The following is an 18947-nucleotide window of genomic DNA, read 5'->3' on the forward strand; positions in this document are numbered from 1 at the left end:
GGCTCAACTTCAGCTCAGGTCATGATCTCATGGTTTGTGGGTTTGAGCCCCGTGTCAGGCTCTGTGCTGACAGCCAGCTCAGAGCCTGGAGCTTGTTTTGGATTCTGCGTCTCCCTCTCTCTCTGACCCTGTCCTGCTCACACTGTCTCTCTCTCTCAAAAATAAATAAAAAACATTAAAAAAAATAAAAAAAATTAAAAGTAAAATATAAAAATGAGCAAAATGGATGTAATAATATAGGAAAAAATAATATACCATGACCAGGTAGGGTGCATCTCAGCAGGCAAAGATGGCTTAACATTAGAAAATGTATTAACACTAATTAACACATTAGTATAGTAAAGGAGAACAAATATAGTGTTATCTCAATAGATTCAGAATAAGCATTTTATAAAATTAAAAATACACTCAGTATACACACACAAACACAAAATACTATTTGGCCATAAAAAAGAATGAAATCTTGCCATTTGTGATGATGTAGGTGCAGCTAGAATAAGTGGAATATTAAGTGAATAAGTCAGGGAAAGATAAATACCATATGATTTCACTCATATGTGGAATTTACGAAACAAAACAAATGAACAAAGGAAAAACAAGAGAGACAAACCAAGAAACACTCTTTTTTTTTCCTCTAAGTTTATTTATTTTGAGAGAATGAGTATGTGAGCAAGGGAGGGCCAGAGAGAGAGGGAGAGACACAATCCCAAGCAGCCTCTGATCTGTCAGCATAGAGCCCGATGTGGAGTTCAATCAAGCTCAGTCTCGTGAACCACAAGATCTGACCTGAGCTGAAATCAAGAGCGGGCACTTAACTGACTAAGCCCCCCAGGCACCCTTGAAACACTCTCAACCATAAAAGAACAAACTGATGGTTGCCAGAGGGGAGGTGGGAGGAGGATGGGTGAAATGGGTGATGGGGTTAAGGAGGGCACTTGTTATGATGAGCATGGGGTGATGTATGGAATTGTTGAATCACTATGTTGTACACCTGAAACTAATACAACACTGTATTTTAACTACCTTAGAATTAAAACAATAAAAAAATGAAAAAAAAAAAAACCCAAACACATACATTCATGATTAAAAAAATAACTCTTAGTTGAGCTGGGAAAAGAGAACTTTCCTTTTGCTAATAAAGGCTATCTATCTAAACCTGTAATAAATATAATATGTAATAGTGAAAAGTTAGAAGCATTCTCTGTAAAGTTAGGAATAAGACAAGGCTATTCATTATCAGTGTTCCTCTTCCATAATAAAATGGAAGACAAGAAAAAACTGAAAGGCAGAAACAATGTCGTCATTCACTAAAATGATGATTGTATACATAGAAAATCTAAGATAATCTAAGACAAACGACTGTAATTAATGTTAGCAAGGTTGCTATATACACTCGCAAAATATAAAAGTCAGTGGTATTCCTGATTATTAGCCATAAAAAAGTTAGATGCTATAATAAAAAATTTATAATAGCAAATAGAATGGTAAGCTACCTGAAACTAGTAAAAGATGTATAAGAAATTTATGAAGAAAATTTTAAACCTTCACTGAGGTATTTTTAAAAAACAGAAAAGGGGGAGCGGCTGGGTGGCTCAGTTAAGTGTCTGTCTTCGGCTCAGGCCATGATCTCACTGTTTGTGAGTTTGAGCCCTGCACTGGGCTCTGTGCCGACAGCTCAGAGCCTGGAGCCTGCTTCGGATTTTGTGTCTCCTTCTCTCTCTGTTCTTCCCCTGCTCATACCCTGTCTCTGTCTCTCTCTCAAAAATAAAGATTAAAAAAAAAAAAAAACAGCAAGAGGGGCGCCTGGATGGCTTAGCCAGTTGGGCACCCAACTTTGGCTTGGGTCACGGTCTCGAGGTTTGTGGGTCTGAGCCCTATGCTGTTAGCGTGGAGCTCACTTCAGATCCTCTGCCCCTCCCCTGCTCATGCTCTCTCTCTCAAAAATAATAAACATTTTTAAAAAAAGGAAAGAAAACATATAAAGAGATACCAAGTTCACAGTAAGGAAGACTTGGTACCACAGTATCAAATCATGCAAATACAGTCCTTAAGAAAAGGAAAAAGTTCTGAAGAACTGTAAGTAGAAGCCTCACCCTATCAGATATCAGGACAGTTGGGGGTATCTTCCTTTTCTCTTGCTATGAAGGAACATGATTTAGGTGTAGCACTCCTGGCCCCTCTCCATTCTCTCACTCTCTCTTTGAGGAGAAGGGCCTTTTCTGATGGGTGAATTTAGAGGGAAAAGTAAAACTTGGGCCCTCTTGGCTCAGCCCCACCTGGTTTCCTACAGGAGTCTCTGACTGCTCCCTGCAGAGCGGTCAAGGGCCTGCCTCTGTGAGGAATGCCTGGGTTTTCCAGTTCACGATGCAACCGAGAGTGGAAGGTTTATTTTGAGTGATGTCTTTGCAAACCCTTTTTATTTTAGATCTGAATCCACATTTTCCAAAAGGCTTTATCAATAATGAAACTGACATTTGGACTTCTATTACTCTGTCTTTTGTATGTCACTCCTCACATGGCTCCACAATTCAGGGGAAGAAAGGATGCTTTTTACTGGGTATCCTCAAACCTCAATGTGACAACACTGAGTTAATGTCTGCTGGCTCATCATTATTTACATTAAGACTCAATTCCTATCCCTTATGTCTCAGGGCACACAGGTCCATATCAGTACCAAGCTTTTATAAAATATTTTGATATTCTAAGTAGAATTCTTTCAACAATTGTGCATTTGCTTAATAGGAGTCCTATCTAAGATCAGACATCCAGAACTTGCAAGCTGAGGATCACAGAGGACAAAAATAAAAAATGTCGGCGTAAAGGTCAAAGATGTCCTTTCTCATTACTCTGAGGGCCTATCCTTTTGGCACAGAAGAAAACGAAACCAATCTTGTACCTTTCTTCCTACAGATACTTTTTCCGTCTAACCACAAACTTGTGAGAGGAGCAGGGCAGGGATTACAGATGAGGAAATTAAGTTGCAGAGAGGTTAAACTTCAAGTTCACCCAGCAGGCTGGAGAAAGAAGTGGGAAGAGAAGCCAGTGCTCTTTAGAAGAAACTATTCTGCGCCCAGCTCCGCAGCTCTTAAGGCTTGAGTTCCATTTACATGACTTTGTAAATTATTGCCCGTCATCCAAGAATTCAAACTTCAAGAATGCCTAAATGACTGGAGCCAACCAGGTGTATCAACCTAATGTCTTCTTTGCAACAGAATTTCCCTGTCCCCCTTCTCTTTGTAAAGGACTTGTCTGTCCCCACAATACATTTCTACACAGCAACTTGCCGCCAGGGTACCAACAGGCACTGACATCAAATATAAGAAACGATTTAGCGTGGGCCTCCTGGTCCCAGACTGGGTCCTGCTAAGCTGACCTAGTTGTTGTCCGCTTTCTTCCCTTAACTCTCAGAGCCACTGATCCTGATGCTCATTCTGTAGTTATGTCCTTCGTGTGCTCTTCAAAGAAGTCCCAGGGTCTCCTGGTCTCCCTTCTGTGAATCACACTGGCTGTCCCCCATCTCCGCCTCAGCAGTGCACTCAAGGATTCCTCACCCAGGAATCACCCAGTGCACACAGCCAACCTCCTGGTGTTCAAACAATACGCCCTTCCAGAGGGTGCTTCACTCCACTTAGCCAGGCTGGGGTGTAGACCCACACACGCACAATGGCTGCCTTTCCTTTCCTTCAGGTATCTTAGTAAAGAAAGCAGGTGTGGAGGGATGAGGAAGCCAGGAAAGTTTCTCCCGATTATTACCCACGTTCCAATTTCTGAGTGTCAGAGATAAAGGTACTCACCACCTGACCATTAGTCCGTGCTCCATGAAGTTTTTCAGGTTAGGGAGGGTTTGCCTCAAGTCTGGGGTCCCTAGTCCATGTTGATATCTTAGCTGCAAAGGTGGAAAAACAGAATTAAAAGAAATTCTGGCAGATACTAGGCAACGCTTCCTAAACATGATCCATTCTCTAAGTTTTTTTCTTCTCCTTTTGAACTCTAAAAGAGGAAATGTAATTGTATGATCCCAATATCGTTGACCATACTTTCGGGATGGTATTTAAAAGGTAGCCTGCTCAGTTCCTTCCTTCAGTTCCTGCTCCCTTGCCTCCTAAAGTTGGAGAAGTCAAAGAATGGCCAACTGTGGAATCTGCACATTTCAAACAGCTCTGCAGGGTTTGCTAACATCAACTCCAGGGACATATATTATAAAACCAGTGTTTCGTTTCGATGCTGAAGTCTGGCAGTAGATACTATGGGCACATTCAGCCCTTCTTTCACTGACCCTTTCCCTTTGTATAACCAAGGGCAATGTTGTGTTCACCTCTAATTCCCAACAGTGTCTGACGGTGCTAGTGCTCAGCTAATGCTTATTAAACAAATAAATAGCAAGCCTTTTTTTTTTTTTAAAGATTTTTATTTATTTCTAGGAGAGAGAGAGAAAGACAGCGTGAGCAGGCGAGGGTCAGAGAGAGAGGGAGTCACAGACTGAAACAGGCTCCAGGCTCTGAGCTGGCAGTCAGCACAGAGCCCGACGCGGGGCTCGAACCCACGAACCACGAGATCATGACCTAAGCGAAAGTCGGACGCTTAACCGACTAAGCCTCCCAGGCGCCCCAATAGCAAGCCATTTTTGATAGAAGCTGTGCTCTGGTTTTCTCTCATATTCTTAACTTTCCTTTTGTCCAGAACCAGGCCACAGAGCTGTAGAGCTGGTATGAGGAAAGTATGGCCTATGGATGGATCTGGACTTAGTTTTACTTATTTCTGCTGGAGTTGATTTTCTAAAATTAGGTCCTTCTATGTACCTTGGGAAACTTGCTAGATGGTTTTCATCTGTCTGTTCCTTGCCTTCTCTGACTCTGTCTCTGTCTACCTCTTGCTTCCTTAACTGGTCATAACAGAGATCTGAGGTAAGTATATGCGCATATTCATATGCATGCTCTCTCGTTCTCTGTCTCTCTGTCTCTCTCTCTCTCTCACACACACACACACACACACACACACACACACAACATTAAATACACAGTTAATGTACAACAGTAGAAATGTATTTTTCAAATGATAAGAAGAAAGTACTTTGTAAGCTGTATACTGGTATACTAACATGAAGAATTATCAGTCTTGAAGTTTTATTTTTTCAGCACCTAAATTTAAAAGTGGCTAAGCCAAACTTAATATTTAAGTTATATTTAATATCTAAATATTTTCCTCTCTTAAAAAATAAAACCACTAGTAGGGCTCCTGGCTAGCTCAGTCGGTAGAGCATACAACTCTTGATCTTGGGGTTGTGAGTTCGAGCCCCACATTGGATGAGAGATTATTAAAGATAAAAAATGTCTTAAAAACAACAACAACAACAACAACAACAACAACAAAATAAAACTGCTACCAACAACAACAAAATCAAAGTTTCCTTTTGTTTGGATCTACTACTTAACTGATTTTTTTTACTTAAGAGTGACACTTACCATAGAATTTACTCTCATTCCCCTTAACTCCTTAAGGAAAACCCCAAGCCTAACCAGATCTCTCGAATGGTATGAATATACACATGAAGTAAGGAAGGAGAAACACAGAATATTAAAATGAAAGGTATTCTGAATATTACTTAAGCCACTGCTTTCTTTCTGCAGATGGGGAAACTGAAGCCCAGAAAGGGGAAATAAATTCTCTAGGACCATGTGTTTTAATAGCAGAGATATTATTAGCTTGAGCCTCATTCTGACAACCATGCTATTCCACCATCTACCCCAAAGTCTGAGAACAAAATTGGTTGAAATACTTGAGAAGACAAAGGGAAAATATTCTTTTTCTTTTCCAAAGCTAGCTTGGTGACCTAAATCACCTCCTGAGATTTGTTGACCTTGAATTATAAGATCTACTCCATATTAAATGACATCATTTCTTATATTAGTAGAAAAGCATTTTTTTTGCCATACATTGATAAAAGTAAAATGGCTGATATCCCAATGTGACATTCCTGAATTCATTGTTTCAATAAAAAAGTGAAATTGTTTACACATGGCATGGAAATTTCACCTGTGATTCATACTGAAAAATATTAAATATAAAAAAAAAAACCACCCGTAGAAATAACACTAAGCTATGTGTCCCTGAGCTAGTACATAGTCAATTGCCTGCCTCAGGCTTCACAATGGAAGGTGGGTGTTGAATTCTTTTCAGAGACCACAATGAACATTTTTCTTCAAGTCTGATTTCAACCAAAAAAGGAAAATGTGGCAATTCCAAGCCTCTACCCAGGTCTTAACTCTTCATTTGCTGTATAGCATTATCATTTTTTTTTTATCATAGAATCCTAGGATATTATAGCTTAAAGAGATCCTGGAGACCATTTTTCCAACTTCCTTTCTTTCATAAATGAAGAAACTAAGGCTCAGTAATCGCAGCTGATCAGGGACAAAGTCAAGGCTGGGTTACAATTTTTTTTAAATTTATTTTTTAAAGCCAAGTATAAGTAACATAACTGTTATGTTAATAACATCAAACATTCACCCTGTATAATGATTCAACAATTCTATACATTACTCGGTGCTCATCACAAGAAGTGTACTTTTAATCCCCATCACCTATTCACCCATTCCTCCTCCCCCCACCCACCCCCGCCNGGTCCGGGCATGGCAGACACCCCTCTTTCCCACCCCCGCCCCCACCTCCCCTCTGGTAACCAGCAGTTAATGTTCTCTGTATTTCAGTCTGCTTTCTTTATCTCTTTTGTCTTTTTCTGACTATTTCATTTAGGTCCATCCATGTTGTTGCACATGGCAAGATCTCATTCCTTTTTATGGCTGAGTAATATTCGTGTGTGTGTGTGTGTGAGAGAGAGAGAGACATCTTACATTCCATTGTGTGCATACACACACACATCACATCTTCTTTATCCATTCATCTAAGGATAGATGCTTGAGTTGCTTTCGTATCATGGTTATTATAAATAATGCTGTAATAAACATAGGGGTGCATATATCTTTTTGAATTAGTATTTTTGTTTTCTTTGGGTAAACATCCAGTAGTGGAATTACTGGATTATATGGTATTTCTATTTTTAATTTTTTGAGGAGTCTCCATACTGTTTTCCACAGTGGCTGCACCAGTTTGCATTCCCTCCAACAGTGCATGAGGGTTCCTTTTTCTCCACATCCTTGTCAACAGTTGTTGTTTCTTGTATTTTTGATTTTACAAGATGAGAGTTTCTTTTCTTTTTTGGCTAGAATTTCCTTAAAAAAATTTTTTAAGGGTTTATTTATTTTTGAGAGAGAGAGAGCACATGAGCAGGGGAGGAGCAGAAAGAAGGAGACACAGAATCTGAAGCAGACTCCAGGCTCTGAGCTGTCAGAAGAGAGCTCAACACGGTGCTCAATCCCACGAACTGCGAGATCATGACCTCAGCCGAAATCAAACGCTTAACTGACTGAGCCACCCAGGAGACCCTTGGGTATGATTTCTTCATAACAGCTCCAAATTCTTTCTGCCATGCCACCCTTTAAATTTTCAACATATAAACCAAAAAAATTCACACATAATACATATATGTTAAATTTTAGAAATAAAGTACATGTCCTGTTTAAGAAGTCTAAATTGCTATAAGGCTTATAATGAAAAAGCAAATTTGCTCTTCAGTAGCAACTTCTTCTTTACCTTCATATTTCTAAATAGTATGATTATATTAACTTTCCTATTCTTCCCAGTTTTAAATATCGTCTACTGCATTCCACTATGAAAAATGAAAATTTCGCTTTTATATTACACTTCTCTTACACAAACATTTTATCCCCTCACCCATACATCACCTACTGACTTTCTGTTAAAGAATAGGAGGATTTAACTCTCTACCCTCCCAAATATATTTCTCTTCATCCTCAAGATATTAAATACCACAGTTTTTTATTAGATCAATATTTAGTGCTTACTTTATTATATACTGCTAAGCTATGTAACAATATACTATTCCTTTTTTGAACTTTTTTGGTTTGCTTTTCCTGAAGTGATAATTGTCATTTTTCCTACTTGTTGAGTACCTATCTTAAAGACAGTGTTAATTGTTGAGTACTTATGTACTTATCACTAGATCCCCCCTAAACTAGGACAAAACCCTAAAATCCTTCTCACTCTGATTAAATACATCACATAATCCACCAGGGCCATTTCCCCCTTAGAAGCACCCCTTTCTCTCTTCCATTCTGAACTTGCTGCTCTCAGGGCCTTCTCCACTGCTCCCTTCGCAGAACCTTCCTTCCCCATCATCTCTTCCGTGTCAAAGCCGTTGTTTCTTAGATCTCATGACTTCCTTCTTGATTTACCGCCTCATCATGGCAGTGCATATCTTGTAACAGCTCTCTGGGAAAGTGGGCATAAGGAGGCATCTTTTTTGACACCTTTATTCTATTCTCACGCTTGAATAATAGTTTGCCTAGGTATAGAATTTTAGGCTGAAATAATTTCCCTTTGAAATTTCTAAAATATTGTTTCACTGCCACTTAACTTTGCATGTGGCAACTGAGAAACCTGATAACATTCTGATTCCTGATCCTTTTTATGTGAGCTGATTCTTCTTTCTGGAAGTTTTTGGAATTTTACTCTTTAACTCCAGTATTCTAAAAGTTCACGGTGCTAAGTCTCTGTTTTGGTGTTTTTTTAATTCATTGTGCTGGGCACTTCATGAGGCCTTTCAATATGAAAACATTTACCCCCTAATTCTTCTTATTTATTATTATTATTACTATTATTTATTAACAGCAACAGTAGAATTTTGTCATCTCCTCTTTCTCTACTTTCTGTTACTTCTGGGTTTCTTCTTCTTCCTCCTTTCTTTTAGATTCAAAAAAACATTCAAGGCATTATGAATGAGACTTTCATCAGATAGTCTATGCAGAGTTTGCTGACTGGGGGGCGGGGGAGGCAGGAAGGGTTTCACTATAGAGTGAGGATTGAAACCTAGCCCTTTTTGTGGGGCACGTGTCAATCCCAGTAGCTCTCACTGTTGGGAACTATATTTCTCTAGAGGGAATCATCCAATCTTCTGCCTAGGAATATAATCTGGATCCCATTCTGAGAGGTAAAGTAGGAAAAAGTGGTTGGGGGAATTCAGTGTTGGTATGTTGGACTCCAGCGGGATCCCCTTGTTTTCGGTAAGGCATCTTATTTCTTGCCCCAGTATACTATGCAGTTCAGAGTTCAGAGCTTCTCTGGTTCAGTTTTTTTTCAGAAAGTAAATCTCTAATCTCCCACTAGGGTGTGCGCAGGGGTAACTGCTTGGCTGTGCAGGGAGGTGAAGTGAACTGGCAATCCTATTTCTCTTTCTATAGACTTTCAAGCAGCCTCCTGTGTTTAGACCTATTCCTTACCCTACACTCTGTGAAGTACGTGATATCTCCAAATCCCAAGTCCTTCTGTGAGGGCTATGGCTTGAATTACATGGTTACTTGAAGGCTCTAGGTTTCCATTTTCTCCATTCTGCCAACTCAGTTTATCACTCATTTATTTGTTTGGATTTCTCTAAAATTTTGTTGACTATCACTCACTCTTGTCTCTTCTGTTCTTTTCATCCCCATGAGTTTGCAAGTTTAAACTATTTTATCTAATACTACTAATAAGTAGCATTTCATTAGGGAGCTACCATGAGTGAGTATATTCAATTTGTTTATCATGCAGTCCCCTACATACATAACAGCTTTTCAATATGGCTAACAATCTTCCTTTTAGACAGTGCTCAATAGAACTCTACTTCCTGTCTATGCCTCTGTCTAGGCATCCTCCATCTGGCTATATTCTTTTTTTTTTTTAAGTCTTTATTTATTTTGAGAGACAGAGAGAAACAGAGCACACATGTGAGAGAGAGAGAGAGAAAGAGAGAGTAGGGAAGGGGCAGAGAGAGGGAGAGGGAGAATCCCAAGCAGGCTCTGCACTGTCAGCACAGAGCCAACATGGGGCTCCATTTCAGGAACCCTGAGATCAAGATCTGAGCTGAATGCTTAACTGACTGAGCCATCCACGTGCCCCCATCTGGCCATATTCCATCTGTTCTCAAAGTGTGGACACAAGTTCCACTTCCTGTAGGTAGCTTTCTCTGACTACTCCAGGATAAGGGAGCATTTTACACCACTCCCCAAATGCCTTCCTACACCAAGTCTGCATGTGCTATCTTTGGAAAGCCTTAACTAACTGAGTAGGCACTTGCTAAATATTTATTAATTAATAAGTTTAATCAATGCTGTGGGGAGAGAATGAGAAGCATCATGGTACATTGCAATGAGTTTCGATGCAAAAGATCTGGATGTGAATAACAGTGCCGTCAGTTACTAGTTGTTTGACTTGGGGTAAGTCATTCCCTTCTTTGAGGAGTTTCAGTTTTCTTGTAAAATGGGGAATGTTACTTGTCTTACAGAGCTGTTGTGAAGATTTTTAAATAAGATAAAGTGTATACAGTATACCAAACAATATCTGGTACATAATAAGTACTCAATAAACTATACTTATTACCATTATAATACATATATACTCCATATATTATCATTATCAGAGCATCTACCACTAGGCTGGGCATTAAACTGGTGTCCAAAGATGGCTTATCACTTAACTAATTAGAATGAGTATCAGAAAAGGTGGGGTGGGGGGGTTCAACTCAAAGGGAAAAAAATCTTAAGTTCATTGTTCACTTTTTTAAATGCTAATTTTTACTAATTCACTAAGTTTCCAACTGCAAGCACTCCAAAGAGGCAGTAATGAACATAACACATGTCAATATCTTTAAAATAACTGCACAGTGAAATGGAAAGACTGATACATGATGTAGGTGGTCAAGAGATCTGGGTGACTGAGCCCTACTGTATGATCATGAGCAAGTTCCTCCCTGCTCTGGCTAGCCAAATAATTTTCAAACTTTTTTTCATGGTTCTGGGATCCTTTGTTCAAATGAAATATTATGTAGAAGCCCACAGTGTAAAGCAAATAAGGAACTTCTCTAACCAAGGAAAGTGGTGGAGTAGAATTAGAGCTCAGATAGGCATTCTCGGCTTGCAGATCAAACGCTCCTGAAATGTTCATCTTGATGAGCCTTTCAAAGTTCTGTGAGTCCACTTTAAATGCTCTAAAGTTACAGGTTTGCACCACAGTATAGAAGGATTTTGATATAAAAATACGGTTTGCGCAGCACACATTCACAGTGTGAGAGAGGAAAGAATATCAGCCCAGTCGGCCCCATTTCTGGTTTTGCTCACTTCTGATGGTGTCAGAAGTCAAACTTGGCTAAGAGGGTGTCAAACCTTTATGTGTCCACCGACGGGGTAGGGTTGATGGAAGAGCCTATGGAAGGTACCTTTCTGGACATCTCTGGGGAAGTGTATGAAAATGGAAGGGATAGGATGGGATTCAGTCTTCTATGCTAAACTATGTCAGGTAGAGCTGACCCACTATTAAAATGTACATACTTTAGGAAAGAAAGAAATCTAAATTTTTAAATAATTCTTTAACAAGTTAACTCTGGTGACGTATTAGCAGAAACAGGGAAAAAAGGAGTGAGGCCTAGGAGGAAAAGACAGAGGACAGGGAAAGGGGAGAAGGAACTATATTTACTAAGTTCCTACATATTCTACTCTTTCATTCATCAAGTATTTATTTAGTGTCCACCAGGGCAGGGCCTGTAAATCAGCTCCGTCTCTGGAATGACAGGCCTGGACTCATAGTCTGTTCTCACCACATAATGTATGAACTCTTGAAGAAGTCACATGACCAATCTGTGCCTCGTATAGAACACGAGCAACACTGTTTGCCTCATAGGATTGTTGTAAGAGTTCCGTTAAGATGGTTTTAGAGAATGGAAACTCCTGAGGCCTGAGTTTTAGAGGGTAGTCATTAAAACTGCTGAAGGCCCAGAGCGCTAAGCTCAAGAGTTTGGCCTTCATCTTCCCTGTCAGCAGTAAGAATCTACTGCAGAGTTTTAAGCAGGGGACTGAATGAGGAAAACAACTCCAGAGGCAGCTCTTAAGTATAGGTTCAAAGACTGAAGTATTCTTTTCTCTGAAAAAAAATCTTATTTCACAGTCCTCAAAACCTGCCCTCACCAAGTACTATCAATCCCACACTTCCCTAAAGAGCTTGTTCTGCTCTCACTTCTGATTGGCGAAGGGGGATGCCAAGAAACCCAGGCAAATAAAATATTGCTTTGGGTCTGTCTAACTGCTTCAAATTAGTCTCTGAAATAAACACCTTTTGTAACAACTTCCTACTTAACCACCACCCAAACGGTCTAAGCAGTTTGTAAGTGGAATTTTGGTTTCAATTAGCTTGAATTTCAGCTTTACTTAGATTGGTTTAGGACTCCATGGGAGCAATTAAGTTTTTGTGTAACTCTGTCGCAGGCTAGTAGGTGAAAACTACACATAAATGATAAATGGGAAGAAGGAAGAAGAATGTTCAGTGGTTTCCCTGAAAAAATGAACAAATGCTATTGTCTATTAGCAAAAGAAAATGCCTATACTAAAATAACCAGGAAGATCTGGCTTTACAGTTACTGGAACACATAAAGGAAAGAAAACTAGAGCACAAAATACATTTAGACCTCAGCAGACAATTATAACCATGTCAATTCCATTAAAGGACCTTTTCTTTATTTTCCTCTCCCACACCATCTTTCTGTATAAAAATACAGTATTTTTCCAAAGCCACATGCTGGTTTCATCCAAATCAGTTTCACCAAATTAGATCAACTATGATGTTAGAGCCTTTGTAGCTGAAATTAACTAGTTCCTACAGCTTCATAAATGGTACTCCACTGACTAGGTAAGATCACTTGCAGCTCTGTAGATTGTATTTTAAAATAAAGTGTGATTGTACTTCTAAGAAATAAATGCTGAGCTCTTATACTCAGTGAGCATCTGCTTATTGAGCTAAGAGAGCTAATTTAATATCAAAGTGCTCAATTTTATTTTTATTTTTTAAACACACAATTTTTCCAGGCCACGAAAGACTCAAGGGGTTCAGGAATCATTTTGTCATTTAGGTTTTGGCAGGAGAAATTCAGTTTAGACAACAGACACATGCACATGCATGTGCGTGCATGCACACACACACACAGACACAGACACACATAGACACACACACCCTTCCAAACCATATTCATCCACACAAGGCCACTTACTGCGTGGCTTATTAGTTCCATATGGGACTTGAGCTAAGCTGCATGATATGTTTGATACAAACCGTCTGTTACCGTGAGGGAATGTGGATTAATACAATGCTTCAATAAAGGTTACTAAAAGATCAACACTTTCGTGATGGGATTACAATGAATTCGACTACAAAGAGAACTGGTCTACAGGAACTGAAAAAATAAGAAATTAAAAACGTACATACGCATCAAAGACTTAACTTTGGAGTTTTGGCTTATGTAGTCCAAAATCTCTATTGGACTAGTGACCAATATTTCAATTCATTTTGAAATGCTAAGGTTTCACTGACATGAAAAGAACTAGATTAAGAGCTTTAAAAAAAGGGCACCACCATGTCAAAAATAAAAATCTGCTTTCTTAGAAGAAACAACTCTTTCAAAGATATGGAAAAGCTACTTAAGGAATATTTAATATGAGCAATAATATTGTTTCTTACAGTGAGTCATTGCAATATATACCTCTAAGGAAAAGTATAAAAACCTGATTACGGGCCTCTGGTTGCAAGAACAGCCTAAGTACTTTTCCATCCCCATCTACAAACCATGCCAGTTCTTTTCCAAAATAGATATGTTATAATGTAAACACCGGACACAGCTGACCTCAGACTTCAGAAAAGCCTGAAAGTCAGGTCTAAAAGATTGTAAGTCTAAGAAATGGCAATGTTTCTTCCACTCCTCCTTCCAATTATACTACCAACTACTCTTAGAGTCATGGGATTCATAGGAGAGCTGAATGGCACCTTTGAGAGCATCAGCCCACCTGCCTCATTGACCCTGTATGGTTAAGTGCAAGGTTACCTGGCCTACGGTTGAACAGATGGAGTCCAGGGAGCAGAATCTGTTTGCTGAGTTCTAACAGGCTTTTTTCTTTATATCACATGTTGTATTTATGAAGCACAGGTTCTATTTGAGCCAAACTTATCAGTGTAAAATCTGTCATATCAAAACCACTTCAATTAAGACGGCCCTTTGCTTCAGAATCTTATGTTTGCCAGAAACTAACTAGAAGCCCTATTAAACTGATGCAACTGTGGGGTCAGCCTGATCGGTAAGTGTGGTCTCTGTCACTGCCAATTCTTATGGGTTGCTAAAGAGGGTTAATAAAGCACACTGTAAATGGACAAGCAAGGCAGAGCTGGAGATCTGTCAAAGGAAGGTAAATCATACCCTTGATAGCAACTGCAACCAGCTTTAATTAATGATCATCAAAGAAAGGTTATGTTCTCAGGAGGCTAAAGGCTATGTGAGTGGACACACTTGCACATGACCCACTGAAGCAGATATGCTGTTGGGTCCAGCTCCCTGCCCTCGTGTTTAATAGTCCTGTGCATCCTGATTTACTCCAAACTACCTTGTATTCACCTTTGACCCAGTCTGGATTCCTGATTCCCTTAGGAGATATACCTTGTACCTAAACAGTTCAAACCCAGGATTTCTGCTGCTAGTTCATTGACTTTGATGCTATCTTGGTGCAAAGACCTATATTAGGCCAAGAAGGTCACAGTGTAATAAGGCAGAGACTGTTTTCTAGAATGACTTATAAAAGAAATTACAGAGTGTTTGGCCTCTTGCTCGTTTGTCTTCCTTCATATGTGTTTTTGAGATTCAATCATGTTGTTACATGTAAGAGCAGCTCACTCCCTTTCATTGCTGAGTGGTATTCTGTTGTATGGATATTACCATAAATTGTTTATCTGTATGTCAGTTGATGAACATTTGGGTTGTTTCAAGTCTGGGCTATTATTGGTCCTGTAAACATTTGGGCACAGGTTTTTGTTTGAACTTTGTATTTTTATTCCTCTTGGACCAACAGTTACTAGTAGAAAACCATAGATAAATGTCTAACTGTATTTTTAAGATGCCAAACTGTTATCCTAATTTCGCATTCCCATTGGCCATATATGAGTGTTTCAGTTGCTGTACATCATCATCATCAGGACTTGATACTGTCAGTTTTTAAAAAATTTTAGCCATTCTACTAAGTATGCTGTAGTACCTTATTATGCTTTTAATCTGCATTTCCCAAACCACTAATAACATGGGGCATCTTCTCATATGCTTTTCTTGCCATCTGTGTCTCTTCCTCTGGCCCTCTTGTACTTTCTGTAAGTACTTCTGATGAATACCTGATATATCTGACCATACCCTCTGATTAATCTTAATACCTTCTAATCGATAATCCGCTCATTAATACCATTTCTACTTGATCTAGAATAGATTCTGTGTACAACACCACCACAATCCTATTTGTACTAAGGAGCCACAGGACGTTTTTATGTATGCAGAAGTAAAAACAATGAAAATGCTATTTATGAATGTGGGATTCCCTCACAGACATTTAGGTAAATCTAATTATCAGTTTCATTGGACTAAAAAATGCCCTTCAATCAGCTGTTAGAACTTTGATTACATAAGGAATACAGAAGCCCATTCTGGCATCTCCCCAGCCATGTACACTGAGCACAGTACCTGATATAATCACTGGTAGAAATTACTTAATTCAGTCCAACAAATAATTACTGAACAGTGTGTGTGTGTATGGGGAGGGGGGATAATGATAGAAATGGAGATATGTATATGCCATTGTTTGTAAACAGGGAAAATTTGGAAACTGAATATATGCTGAGCCTTTAGCCAGGTTCCAGAGTGGGATAATGACTGTGTTACTATAATGAAAATAATGCTATATATTTACAGAGCAATTAACTATGTGCTAAGTATCTCACATTGCATTATTTCATACAGCCCTCACTACTACCCTCTTACAACCGAGGATACTAAGCGTTAATAAGTGGTAGCACTTGAACTGGTACCTCAGGTTTGTCTGACCCTAGCCCTCTGAATTCTTAACCACTTCAGCATGATGATGATAATGGTAATACCAACAGCATCTACAGTTCTTCTCAACCTGCAATCTGTGCCAGGCATGGGACTTGACTGTTAACTTAGGGCCTTTCATTTAACCTTCATAATAACCCCATGTGCTAAGTAGGTAGTATCATTTCTACTGAACACATGACAGAGTTTAAAAGGTTAAAGGAGCTGCCCAAAATGTCACAGGTAAGCAAGCAGAAAAGCCAGGATTTGAATTCAACTGATACTTTACATCCCAGCATACAGTCTAAATACTGCTTCCACATTACTTAGAAAAGATTTTCTCATTCCTGGTTTAATTCCAATACTTAGAAGGAGACTCTCAGCTCTTCAGAGAAACACATTCCTTCTCTTAATATCAGACATTTGACAATAGCTACATCTCTACTCAGCTGTTGTTCGCTATGCTATACATATATAGTCTTTGAAAATCTTTGCTTGTAAGTTAATCCCTACAGCTTCTTCATCATTCTTTGTGTCTCTGAACTCCCTCCAGTTTCCCTTAAAGAATCTCATAACGAGGTGCCCTAAAAGGAACACAGCTTTCCAGAACGCTCCTTTCTCTCAATAATGATTTTTTGCCCTCAATATTAATTTTACTATAATATCTACTTCATGCCCGTCATATTTTTTTCATGCAATTCTTCTGACCTCACTTGAATAGCGTTGGAGTCTAAAGCCCATGTGTCCACTGTTTAGTCTCTCTGGTTGATAATAAATAAATGTAGTTTCAAAAAAAGAAAAAGAAAAAGAAAAACAAAACAAAAACGGCAATGAACTGTCAAGTGCACGCTGCTCCTTCAACTGGGCAGATATTCTTAGTTTGGTCTGGAATACATTCATTCACCTTTGATCTCACAAGTCATTTACTGAAAAACAAGTCATTCATCATATAGGTACTGAATGTCTACTGCAGGCAAGGTGTGCAAAATATCACAAAATGCCTCAGCCATGGATGCTCCCTTTAAGGAGATTACCTTTTTACATGAACACAGAAGGAAAGATCAACCTTCGGTGAGAGTTTAAAGGGTTGGGTACTAGTCAGAATTTCAAGATGGCCCCCAAGACCTTCATTCCCTGGTGTTACTTCCCTGATTATTTTATGTCTATGGCAAAGGGAGATTATCTGGATAGGCCTCATCTAATCACATGAGGCCTTTAAAAGGGGAGAGTTTTCTCTGGCTGGCAATGGAAGAGCAAGTTCTGAAAGATCTCAACTGTGAGAAGGGCTTGATGGGCCATTATTGGTCTGAAGACGGAGGGGTCATGTGAAGGAATGTAGGAGGCCTCTAGGAGCAAAGACTGGCCCCTGGCTCAAAGCCAGCAAGTAAATGTAAACTTGAGACCTACAGCTGCAAGCAACTGGATTCTGCCAACAATTCAAATGAGTTTGGAAGTGGATTATTCCCAAGAGCCTCCAGATAAGAGCCCGGCCTGACCAACACCTTGATTTTGGCTTTCTGAGACCCCAAGCAGAGAAACCAGATGAGCCCACCCAGACTTCTGACCTACAGAACTGTGAGATAAAAATGCATGTGGTTTAAGCTGCTAAATTGTGGTGATTTGTTATGAAGCCACAGGAAACTAAAAAAGGTGAAAAAGATTACTTCTACCTTTTACCTGAAGATAACTGAAATGAGTTCATGGGGATAATGCAGCCTGAGCAGTTAGTTCCTTGATGGACAGGCAACGTTTCTGTGTCTACTATGTGCTGGCACAATGGGGATAGCTCTATACAAGGGTACAGAGGTTTCTAGTTAGCAAATAATATTAATCATTAAACACATGCTGGGACATACTTCTCCAAGGGCTAACTTAAGTGCTCAGGGGAAGGAGTTAGAGACACTGAAGTATCATCTCCAACTTTATCTATTTTGGGGAGTCTGAGTTTTTGTTCTTCAGAGATACCAATTCTCTAAAGTATTCTGCAAGATTCTGTCAGTCTAAGAGCCAAATTTGGATGTTCAGATTTATAGAAGACAGACTGAATAACTAAAAACACACGCATGACTAGTTCAGAACAGGACAAAATCTTGGGATGTTAAAGCAAAGCACAGCAGTAAGTGACCTTGTTTATCAAGCTGAGAAAACACAACACTTTGTATATAATAATCTTTTTTAAGTATAATATAAACTAATCTTTTTCAAGTATCCTAGTCACAAGTTAGCACAAATTAAGTAGAGAAAGAGTTACGAGTTATAAAAATGGTGGACAAAAGGAAAAATGATTATCTTTTAGAGATGATACATGATTATACATCAAGAAAACCCAAGCAAGCCAACTGAAAACTCATCACAAACTATAAGATAATTTAGTAGAAAATTTAAAAACAAAAATCAGAAGTCTTCTTTTATAGAAATAACAATCATTTAAAATATTACATGGTGCCACTTTATTTATTTTTTTAATATTTTTATTTATTTCTAGGAGAGAGAGAGAGAGAGAGAGAGAGAGAGACAGCGTGAGCAGGGGAGGGTCAGAGAGAGAGAGGGAGACACAGACTCTGAAACAGGCTCCAGGCTCTGAGCTGGCAGTCAGCACAGAGCCCAACCCGGGGCTCGAACCCACGAACCGCGAGATCATGACCTAAGCGAAAGTCGGACGCTCAACCGACTAAGCCACCCAGGCGCCCCGTACATGGTGCCACTTTAAATGGCAACAAAGAAAAAATATCTAGAAATAAACATGACCAGAAAGGCAAGATCTATATGAAGAAAACTATTATGTTCTATTAAGAGGTGCAAAAGAAGATCCCAATAAATGTAAACTCACCCTGTTCTCCAACAGGAAGATTTTATTATAAAGATGACATTTCACTCTAATCTGTAAATTTATTATGATACAAGTAAAAAGACCAGTAGGATATTTTAGAACTAGATAAAGTGACTGAAATGT

The 18947-nt window shown here is 39.1% G+C and overlaps 1 protein-coding gene across 2 annotated transcripts in view; it reads right to left on the bottom strand.

The window, feature by feature from the left end:
- UVRAG (UV radiation resistance associated) overlaps positions 1–18947 on the bottom strand; it is a 286243-nt gene that overhangs the window by 21671 nt on the left and 245625 nt on the right. For both annotated transcript variants that reach the window (XM_077776339.1, XM_077776334.1), the window contains one exon: positions 3795–3886. In XM_077776339.1, coding sequence (XP_077632465.1) covers positions 3795–3886 — 92 coding nt within the window. The remainder of the gene's footprint in view (positions 1–3794; positions 3887–18947) is intronic.

Source organism: Crocuta crocuta, unplaced genomic scaffold (assembly GCF_008692635.1).
Source record: "Crocuta crocuta isolate KB4526 unplaced genomic scaffold, BGI_CrCroc_1.0 scaffold271, whole genome shotgun sequence".
Taxonomy (NCBI): Eukaryota; Metazoa; Chordata; class Mammalia; order Carnivora; family Hyaenidae; genus Crocuta; species Crocuta crocuta.